General features: G+C 28.4%; 1 protein-coding gene across 2 annotated transcripts in view; it reads left to right on the top strand.

Moving 5' to 3' along the window:
- The first annotated feature begins 6 nt into the window (after positions 1-6).
- Positions 7-11,826, top strand: part of LOC117174276 (protein limb expression 1 homolog) — a 14,353-nt gene continuing 2,533 nt past the window's right edge. Inside the window, exons 1-3 of one of the 2 annotated variants that reach the window (XM_033363197.1) lie at positions 7-179; positions 6,518-6,703; positions 6,848-7,191. In XM_033363197.1, coding sequence (XP_033219088.1) covers positions 6,547-6,703; positions 6,848-7,191 — 501 coding nt within the window. In that variant the 5' untranslated portion in view covers positions 7-179; positions 6,518-6,546. Of the gene's footprint in view, positions 180-579; positions 605-6,517; positions 6,704-6,847; positions 7,192-11,826 lie in introns of those variants that run through there. The other variant, XM_033363198.1, reaches the window with a different exon arrangement.

Below are 11,826 nucleotides of genomic sequence, written 5' to 3'. Positions count from 1 at the left end.
CGGTGACATTTTCGCGAGTGGTTCGGTGCTCTAAGTGTCGGACTTAGTTTTTCAATTGATTAGCCACTTGTTGAGTCTGCATAAGACACACGACCCAACAGCAAGACCTGCCAAACAAAACGTCAAGAAAGATTCGTGGTTTTCATAGCAAGGAGCATCCTTTTCGTCAATTTCGATAGGTAAAATTGTCAAATACTTTCGACGGATCCACGCTTTGGAGTCCTGCACGTGATCCTTTTCGAATCAATTCTTAGAACACTTTCATCTTCCATCCCCTGCAGTTTCTGTGATTTTCTGCAAGTAAAGGCCAAAGGAACGCATACGTCCCAAATGTCATACTTTGACCGACTTTTGTTTTTTAAATACCTACGAACTCAGATTCAAAGAACGGGAATTTCTACACTTTCCTGGCTTTTGGGAGTATACATTGATCAAGATTTTTTAAAGATTTGTTGTATATTTTGGAACAATTATGTCCGGGTTTAGGGGGAATTTTCCATTGTCATAGTGTCATAAACGTCAAATTACATACCTCTAGAGCAACATTCACAATTTGTACATTTTCGTGTTTTTGAATTTTAGGATCTCAAAAATACCTACTCTGGTAAATTGTATTGTGGATACCTAAGTTTTATCTCTTGTTTGAAAGTTTACTAATATATAACACAATTTTGTATAATTCAAACTAATTTTTTTGTGGATTTTATTAGTGTTCGGTCTGTCAAAATTAATCAAAATTACATTTCCCATTTTTTAATTGCGAAATTTAAATTTTTTATGTGCTTGAAGTTCTGAACATTCAAACGAAGTTGTTTATACTGATGGCTTTGCAAACTATAAATAGGGCTAAAATATTTGCTCATTTATATTGGGAATTATAGGTTATGGAAGAGAAATGTTAATGATTTTATTTTATTTTAGTTGGAACAATATTTATGGATATAATGGAATTGGGCATACATATTGTTCATTTGAACGCTCATAATATCTTCAGGTACATTAAATTGTTCCAAATTGAACTTTTCCAATATCTCAAAACAAATTCTGATATAGTAAACATTTGAGTTAAAAATAATAAAATTTCGAATAATTTTTTAAAATATCATTTTAAGCTTATGTATTACTTATAGTGCCGCAAGTTGAAACTATTTCAATTTCAAATCTTAAATTTCACAATACTGAATACTTCTTATTATTTTAATGTTGTACTAAGGATTTCAAAATTGAAAAGTTATTCTATTTGAATGGTACGAGTTTCAAATTGGAAAATTGGAAACTTTTAAAATGTAAAATATTTCAATATTTGAATTCTTAATACTGATTTCCCAATACTAGAATAAGTGTTGATAAGGTATCGAACCCTTATTAAGGTTTTTATAAGGTAGAAATAGAATCTGTGTTAGATTCGCAAGATCAATTACGTTTAGATTAAGAATTCTTAGAGAACCAGGCTATACTTAGAAAGTTCATCTAAAGTCTACTAAAATATCTAGAATCTAGACTCACTCTTTAGCGAAACTTGATCGAAAAAATCATTTTTTTTAGTAAGATAAACTTTTATCTTTCAGCCTGTAGACCTTAAATAATTGACTTGCTTGCACTTCGATTTTTTTACAGAATTTTCTTACAGAATTTTCTTACAAATACCTCTTAAAATCGATTCTAATAATGGGTGAAAGCTGTTTTTTGGTAGTAAATAAAACTATCAAAGTAGAAACTAAAAACAAAATTTGTTTCCACGTTAGAAAAATTTTTAAATATGCAAAAAACGTGTCTTTTCCATTGTGCTGCTGCACATTGTTGTGAAAAAATTCGAAATTGTGCTTAAAATTTCCTTAGCTGCCATCACAAAAAATACCGTTATTTTGATATTATAAAAAATACCTGGTTTGAAATTTGTGAATATGGTCTTTTTGGAGTAATTTTTGGAACTTGCACACCAGAATTTGTTTGTATAATAGCAAAATAATAGCATGTTCCTTCTATTCAAGCTGAAGAAATTTACAGTTAACACAATCCAAAAACTGTTTTTGATATTTAACATTTTAACGCTCACAGCAATAGGATACCCCATTTGATCCTACCATGTTTCGGTTATCCTGCAGGGAGGAAATTTTTATATCCGCATGATAAACGGAATGACTATGGGACGTTTCTGGAATATTCAGATGTCCCAGTGGGATATTGAAATTTTGTTGGCATACATATGTATATTCAGAGTGACCGCTGGACCAGGAAATGACAATGAATTATTGTATTGACCGGGAATTTTACAATTTTTTATAAAAAAATATGTTAAAGTTTGGTTTAGCAGTTTTTTAAAAACAATTACTTGAAATTTTATATGTCTCAATTATTATATAATTTATTTTGTAATGTGTAATCCGATAATCTTTCATTTAAGAAATGCCGTTTTAAAGACTTAAAGAATTAAAAATTAGAAGCGTTTAGAAACGACCATTTTTATGCAAAAAATATTTGGTTGATACACTGCGAATATAAATTATAATGATTTTAAAAATTGAACTGTACATGAAGGATTGACAAGTGAATAATAATCAAATTAATTTTACGAGAAGATTAGGAATTATTTGAAAATTGAAAAATTTCCAGATTTTAACGTTAAAAATTAAACCGTTTCAATTGAAAAGTTTCAGTAGTTAAAGAAATCTGAATGCCCGGTTGAAACTTTACAAACTGTTTTAAAATTAAAATAACTTCAAAATGATATATTCATAATTATTATTAATTATTTTTATTTATTAATTAGTTTATTATTGTTAATTAATTATTATATTTAAATTCATTATATTTCAGATATTGCTTCAGTCTAAAATTTGAGAATTTGAAATTTTTTAATTAAGAAAAATATCGATTGCTTTATATTTAGAAATATTTGACTGTTCATTCAAAATCAATAATTAGAGAACAAATACAAAAACTAAGGAAAATATAAACTTCGAACGTTACAATTTTAATTGATCTATTAGAAAAACTTAATTTGTATGAGTAAAATTGTTGAATTTTGTTTTATACATAAATATTGAACACCTATTATTCCTAGAAAAAAATCGATGAAGTTGATGAGATATTTCGAAGTTTTGAATAGATTCAAAATTAATGTAAAAGCTGAAATTATTTCAAATAATTTAAGCGAAATATCTATGTATACCGACAAAATCTGACTATTCATACCCAAATTTCGATGCAAACAGCCCTGGATAGCCTAATTTAAAACAAAATATGGATTTTTGTGCATTTCGAACAAAAAACTTAGAAGCTTTGTAAAAATTGTCAAAGGCTTCAAAAGAATAAAAAGCATTCTCTTAAGATTCCTAAGAACATTTTTAATGATTTTTTTATTTTGAAAATTAATATTGTCAAAAATGAATCTGGAATATTTTAAGGAAATATTTTTTACTTGGTAGGGTTGTAAAAAAAATGTAGGAGATTTTAACCCGTGGAAGGCAAACACCTTTCACGCACCCTCTATAGGCACATTGGTGCGAATTGATTTTTTTTTGCAATGTTAATACTAAATATTTAACATATAATAAACATCTAGCATAGATTACGCATATTTCACACACACACACACACACACACACACATATATATATATATATATATATATACACTTAATCTAGCGGGGATGAGCCGCTGCGCAAATGTCTGCGCAAATGCCAGCAAGTTGAAAATTTTTCCTGTGCGATTTTCGCACCAGTGTGCCTTCTACGGGTTAAGAAAAAAATTTTTTAATAATTTTAAATTTAAAAAAAATCTAAAACAGCATATGGATTTTTCAAGATTATGAATCTTTATAAGGCTTTTTAAACTATTTGAATTAAAAATAATTTAACTTCTAATTTAAGGAGTGTTCAGTTAAACAAATATATTAATATAATAGTAATAAATATAATAAATATAATAGTTAAGAGTTGCTTAAAATGATTTACTGCTGAGTTTTTATTACTTCAGATGGAAAAATGTTTAGCTTTGGATTTCGAATTTTTTAATTTTATTTACTGCGAAAATTTTTTGCGAACCGGGAAAAACTGGGGAAATGACCAGAATCTTTTTTAATTGATTAAAACGGCCACCCTCTATATTCTAACTGGAATATTTAAATATCCCATAAACGTCCCATAGACATCATGGATATCTTAAGGATATCCCTGGGATAACCCGGTGCATAAATGGGTTCAAACGTAATATCCCGGAATAGCCTATTGCTGTAAGTATAAGGGAAGAAAGTTCTAACTCGAGCACGATTTTTTTTCAATATCCGATTTAACATTATTATTCAATATTCAAAACAATACACAGAGCAGAGATATTATACGATCGAACTACAACTTGGAGGGATGACTTCTGTTGGGCAAATTAAACTTTTACCCACTATTAGAATCTGCTACTCGAAAAAAAAGTGTTTGCGAACTCTCTACTGTACTGAACCGTTAATAAGTTCTTTTAATGTTAATTATACGAGTTCAAAGTTGTTCTCTTCAATAGATTGAAATCTATCAGAAATTTATATCAAGTGAGACAGGAAGAAGGCATTTGGTCAATTTTGGAAGAAGATATTCTAAAAATAGAGAAAATTTCAATGTTTTCTTAAAGTTTGAACAAATTATATTATAAGAAACATTTTACAACGTTGGAATCAAAATTTTGGGAAAATTCGAAAACGTCTCATTCGCAGTAAAATAATAATTAAAAGAAAATGAATGTATATATTTAATTATTTTTATAGAAACCTCGGGATTACTTATTTCATATATTTTACAAAAAATATTTATTTCAGTATAAAAAACAAAAACATTGTTCCAACATTCTTGTTTTTAAAAAAGATTGAAATTTGCAGTATTTTTTCATTATCTTCTTTTGAAAGTTGACAAAATGACTCCATCCTGGCTTATTTTGCTTAGAATACAGATAGCTTTCAAGGTATTTAAAAAATTGCTCATGGGAAAAGAATGTGGTCGAGAAAAGCCCGGGGATTTCAAAATGACTGAGCACTATATAGTCACTCTGACCTTGTCTAATGTGTAATTCTATTTCATAAAACAGAATCTGGGTCACATGTAACTCCATCCGAAATCTTTAATAATTATAATAAGATAAACAACCTGTCCTTAGTCCTACGATTTTGATATCTTCAGTAATTCTCTAACCGATTTTGTAGCAAAAATTAAATTCATCTTCTCTGCAATAAAGTAATTGCTAGCTAATCTTCGGTAAGAAATAAGTAAATTGTTTAATAGCATTAGTCCTGAAGTTGCATTCACTTTTATAATTATAATTAATTATAAGTCTAGTATTTCAGTATTTTTCTTTGCAAAATATTTAATATACTCCGTATTACAACCATGTATCAAGGCTTTAGTCGTTAATAAAATAAACTATAGAAATTGAGAGGCTTTGAATTTGAAATTAGTCAATTTTAAAGCCACTTTTCTAATTTTTAAATTACGCATTTTCACTTCATCGCCAGTGAACTTAAGCGAACTTCGCTTCTTCGAGTGCTGAGAGGAAAACAATGTTATTAAAAGAATGGAGCAAAACTTTATTTTTGCAATACCTTCGTAATAAGTAATAATTATGATCATTTTATTATTTCATTAGTTATTTAAAAATTAAAAATAATGTTCAAATACACTTATTTCGAAAAACTAATTTTTTCGAAGATATTAACATAATAGGGCCAAAATGTACCAAATCCCATATATTTAGTCCATTATTTTTATTGTTTTTCCCTCGCTTAACGAAGTGAAGTTAGCTGGTGATTAAGTTAAAATATCGAATACCGTCTAAAAGGTATTAGGTAAAATCTTAAAGGTTGAACCTTTGAGTCTAAAATGAAAAGTTTTGAGATCAATTTCACTTTGAATGCAGTTAATTTTTTAATGATTCAAAATTAGAGTTGTACAGACATTATATTTAAAGTTTTTTTGATTCCAACTTAAAATGTTCCAGTTACAACACGTGAGGTTTTGAATGCATGCCTAGTTTTAAAACGGTTTTATTTCCAAGGTCTGAGATTAAAAACTATTCGATTTTTGCGGTTGAATTTGAAAATGTTATTTTTTGAGTCTTTTAGTTTTTAATTGTTCAGTATAAATCGTTGCAAATTTAAAATTGCATACAATATTTGTAATACTTCTTACCAGAATCGTTAAAATGTGACGACATTAATTTAAAAACTGTTGAATTCTTCGTTTTTACAATTTAATTTTGATGAATAATAAAGGATTTGCTACTTTTCCATATTGAATATTAAATTTGTAATAATGTTAATTTTGAAAAAAAAGCTTTAATTGTTAAATTTTAAAGACCCAGATTTTTTTCTTACGTTTAAGCGGATACCCTGAATCTACATGTATACTAGCTTATACAATATAAATACATTTGATTATGTATAGAAACTGCCAATATCCAAACCTCATTTAAAATTCAAATAAAAATGTAAAGCTGGTCATGAAGATTTTATTTTCAATATAAAAAAATTATGTTTCAGCGTAAATGATCGGAAGCTGGTAAAGGGTGATGCAGGGCGCAATGCCAGTGAAAACAAAGTCTCGTGTGCCGGAAACTATGGGTGTCGCTGATGGACTCGTAGATGCTCGAGCTAAACAAGTATTGAGAGAAGCAGTCGATGCTGTGGTGAACAGTTTCGCTAAACATACCCAGGGCTACGGGAGAGGTAACTTAACATCCACTGCGAATTAAATAAAAGCTGAACATGTTATTTAGAAAATTCACTTGTTACTATAGTAATTCTTAGTTTATACGAAAAGCGAAGGTTTTGTTTAGCTTCCTTAAAACAAATTTGTCATTGCTTTTTCAGTGAACGTGGTTGAAGCACTGCAAGAATTTTGGCAAATGAAGCAAAGCAGGGGAACAGAGCTACGAAACGGAGCACTCGTCATTTATGAATCTGTTCCTGGTGCAAGTCCACCTTACGTTTGCTACGTCACTCTTCCTGGAGGATCGTGCTTTGGCAGTTTTCAAAATTGCCCCACGAAAGCTGAAGCTCGCCGATCAGCAGCAAAAATTGCATTGATGAATTCCGTTTTCAATGAACATCCGTCCCGGAAAATTACTGATGATTTTATCGAGAAAGCTGTTGCCGAGGCTAGAGCCAGTTTTGCAAAGCCTTCAGCAGCAAATGGTGTCGGCAATCAAATTCAGGTGATTGATTTTATCTTCGTCTTAAGTTAGTGTTATGCGTCACGTAACTTTTTTCACAAAATCTAATTAATTGAATGAGAGTTTTTTGTAAATTCTTAAAAAAAAATGTTTAAAACTATCAAAATTTGATAGTTTTGTTCAATTATGAATAACTCTTGAAATAATTAATGTTTTTAAATTTTCTGGAGCGCAGTTTGAAGACAAATTTACTTTAAATATCCCTGACGTATGCGAATTATTTTTTCTGTGGATTCTATCAAACTTTGAACGTAAACAGACAATTTCTTCAAAATGAATATATATATATATATATACAAAATGATTAAACGATTTTCGTATTTATCTCTTTTAATCCTTTTTTTCAAGTATACCATTTTTTAAATTTATGCGACTTTTTTATTCTAAGCTCTAACTTTGGCTGCAATCAGGGAAAAGTTAATAAAACTTTATTGAGACATTACGGACACTTTACTTAAAACCTAAACATTTAGACTGTTTTCCTAATATTACCTTAGCACTTTATTGGAGGCGGGGGGGGGGGGGGGGGGGGGGGGGGGGGGGGTATTGGGCACAGAACTCTCATCTTGGATGTTATTTTTAACAAACAAAAACTGGCTTTATGGATTATAAATCATAGCATATGCATTTGTAGCATTCAGGGTTACTAAAAAATACCCATTTCGAAACATTTCTCTGACTTTTCCTTGACCAATTTTCGATTTTCCTTGACCATTATACACTTTTCTTTCAGGTATAAAAATAACCTTACACTCGGGAGATCAATAATGTTGATGCAAAAAAATGTGGATTTCTTAATTTATTTTAAATAATTTAAGTGAAAACAGTCATACAAAGTTTCATAAGGGGTCATTTATAAAGTATGTGAGATGATTTGGTAAAATCCTGCTGTGTCTTTTAAGGATGTGCTTTTGTGGGAGATGGTGGGGGGGGGGGGGCGTTAAAATATATTCCTTAGGACAAATTTTTAATGTAAAAGTAGTGAATCCTTTTAGTTGATTTTTCAACCAAATAGATGGATCTTCAATAAAAAAATGGTAGATATTTTCATCAACAATTTTTTTATTTTAAATCAGAGAAAATTGAATTGTCATAAAAAAGGCGAATTTTCAACCGAACAGTTGCATTATTAATAAAAAAAATCGCAGAAGGTTAAATTTAAACCACATTGTTGAATTTTATATTTTTAACAACAATGAATTTTCTACACAAAAGCTGAATTTTTAACCCAAAAATATGAATTTTCTACCAAAATAAATGAATTATTCACTAAAAAAAAGGCGACTTTTAAACAACATTACTGCATTTTGAACTAAAAAAGAAATTTTTAAGCTAAATGCAATATTTATCAGTTAAATATATAAATTCCATTAAAAAAAACGATTCTCAACAAAATAGTTAACTTTGTAACAAAATATTGAAAATTTCAACCAAAAAGATGAATTTTCTAAAAAAAGAAACAATTAAACAAATTTTTAACAAAATACATAAACATATAACTAAAGAGGAATCTTTAAAAAAAATGATTTTTTAACCAAAAAGTTGAATTTTCGACTAAAATAATTAAATTCTTAACTAAAAAAAAAAAGAATAGTTAACATACGGTTAAATTCGAACCAAATTCTTGAATTTAATTTAACAAAAAAATGAATTTTCCACAAGAAAGTTGAATTTTCAAACCCAAAAATATGAATTGTTAACAGAAGGTTAAATTTGAACCACACTGTTGGATTTTATATTTTTAAAAACAATGAATTTTCTACCAAAATCAATGAATTCTCAACTCAAAAAAAACGACTTTTAAACAACATGAATACATTTTGAACTAAAAAAGAAGTTTTTTAAGCTAAATGCAATAGTTATTAGTTAAATGAATAAATTTGATAAAAATTCGAATCTCAACCAAATCGTTAACTTTGTAACAAAATATTAAAAATTTCAATCAAAAAGATGAATTTTCTAAAAAAAAGAAACAATTAAACAAATTTTTAACAAAATATATAAACGTGTAACTAAAGAGGAATCTTTAAAAAATTATTTTTTAACCAAAAGGTTGAATTTTCACAAAAATAATTAAATTCTTAACTCAAAAAAGACTGATTGTCAATAAAAATAAATGAATTTTCAACTAAACAACATAAATATTCAAACTAAAATGAATTAGTTGCCAGTTAAAAAAACTAATTTAAAAAACGACGAATTTTCTGCAAAAAAATGATTTTTTAACCAAACAGTTAAATTATTGACCAAAATAATTTAATTTACAGTAAAAGAAGACGTGTTTTAAACCAAATAAATGGATTTTCAACTAAAAAATATTAATTTTCAATCAAGAATTAAATAGTTACATTTTTATTTTTAAAAAAATCAATTTTCAACAAACAAAAATGAGTTTTCAACAAAATAATTCAATTCTAAAGCAAAACAAAAAAATGAATTTTCCACCAAAAATCCTATTTTCACTGACCAGTTTGAAATTTTCTGACCTGTAACAACTCTGAGATTTTTATGAAAAGGGGTACATAAAAACCTCCTTTTTTGAAGCTCGTCAAAACATATATCTTGAATGCGTTACATAGAAAACCTCTAAAAACCTCCTCACCACCCTTCTCCCCTCTAAAAGCGTTACGTATATTTTGAATGGCCCCTTATGGTCTTCATTTTTTCAGATTTCTTCATATTTTCCTCCTTTTAATTGTACTTTCTACAATTTGCTGTTTGATATTAATCAACTATATTATTTTTCCATTAAAAGTAAAGACTGTTTATATTTCTAATCATACAAAATTCCATAAAATCAGGTGTATGCGCTCAAACTACAAATAACTGAAAAATCTACATAAATCAAAGCAACTTATTGCTTCCTTTTTCTTAAATTCCATGTGTTTAGTTAACGAGAATGAAGTTAATATCGTTGCTCATACGTCTCCGAGAGTGTTGAAGAGATTTTGCTTTGGTCGCGCACATCTAGAGTCTAAGTCATGATACCAGTCCGTTGTCAAAAAAATGTCATCAATTGTTTCCAAAATGCTATATTTTTTGACCGAGCATAGGTATATATTTGGGGTTTCCTTGTTTATTTAATAAGGAATTTCTTGCTCTCATTTTGAAAAGTAACTAAATGATGGCGGGTTTTATAAAAATTTAGGTATTTAATGTTCACAAAAACGCTACCTTTTCAAGTTTTTCTTTTTCTTACAAATTAAGGAAAACCACTGATTAGAAGGGAACAATATGAAGAGGAAAGTTTTTTAAATTAAAATTTGTGCGAAACATTCTTGCATCACATATGTTTATATTTAATTACTGTGTAAATAAATATCTCGTTAGTGGTTTTCGAAAAAATGTACATTTTTTTATAAGAATTAATTTACTAGAATCAAAACTTAGAGAATATATAGTACATATTGGCTTTAAATTAACATAACAAAAATTGTAGAGCTAAAAGTGGAGTTTTTTCAACAGTTTTATATTTTCTTCATACCATTCGATAAAGCAAGAGGTTTCTTGTAATACGAAAGAGTAAAACCTTTAATACCCATATCAGTTGAATTTGAATTTCAATACCAACTAATCTATTCTGACGCTAGATGTTTTAAAAAGGTTCTAAGTTTGTCTTTTGGCTAAAACGGAAAAACGACCATTTTTTCAATTCATTTAATAGAGAAGTTAAATTGAAGATTGATGGCGTTTTATTTTATTTGCAGGTAATTTTGATCCAAATATTATAATGGCAAAACTTTCAATAAAATATTTATTGGTAATATTGCAAACAAAAATTAAAAACTAGTTCATACTTTCGGCATTTTTCGAAACATTTTCAGAAAATCCAAAAAGGCCTTGCATAAAAAAAGTAGTCATAGTTAATAGAAGTACTTTTGGGAAACATCTTCTAATTTCATAAACAGCTGCAAAATAAATGAGTACAAGTAAAATTCACCGAAATCCACTTTCCTATGTATTTGATGCGAGCTCCTTTGAGAACTGAGACTCAAAATCTCCCCTCTCCGAACGTTCGTTATTACGTCACTCCTGTAAAGAAACTTTTAATGGAACGTGTGACCAAATAAAATTCTTTTTTCCTTCAGGAGAATATTTCAAATTAAAAAAAAAATATCTGGCCCGTTAATATTTTGACAACAACAATATAGATAAATGTAATAATATATTTTATGATTATTTTAAATAAATAAAAATTGCGATTGTTTTAACAAATATCTTTAACATGAACAATTTTGAACGGCTTCTTTCAAACATTTTATATTATTTATTCTGAACCTAATACTTATCTTGCTTACTCATAGAAAGAAGTTTCTGATTAGGGATCGTCCACAAATTACGTAAGACGTTTTTCTTTTGTTTGAATAAAGACGAGCATAAAATTTCTGTGAAGTTGAGAAGGACACAACGATATAAACAAAAGAAAAACATCTTACGTAATTTGTGGACGATCCCTTACGTTAATTTTCAAAATCTACTGTTTTAACTTATTTAGAGATAACCCAGGGAATGAAAAATTCTCATTCTTGCAGTACTAATTGATGGCTTTATGCCCAGTTTTGGTAGGATTTTAAGACAGATCGGACAAGTAGAACTGTTTTTTTTGTTTATATTTTC

The sequence above is a fragment of the Belonocnema kinseyi genome, chromosome 6 (assembly GCF_010883055.1).
Source record: "Belonocnema kinseyi isolate 2016_QV_RU_SX_M_011 chromosome 6, B_treatae_v1, whole genome shotgun sequence".
NCBI lineage: Eukaryota > Metazoa > Arthropoda > Insecta > Hymenoptera > Cynipidae > Belonocnema > Belonocnema kinseyi.
The sequence above is the reverse complement of the archived record's forward strand: the minus strand, read 5'-3'. Positions and strand labels throughout refer to the sequence as shown.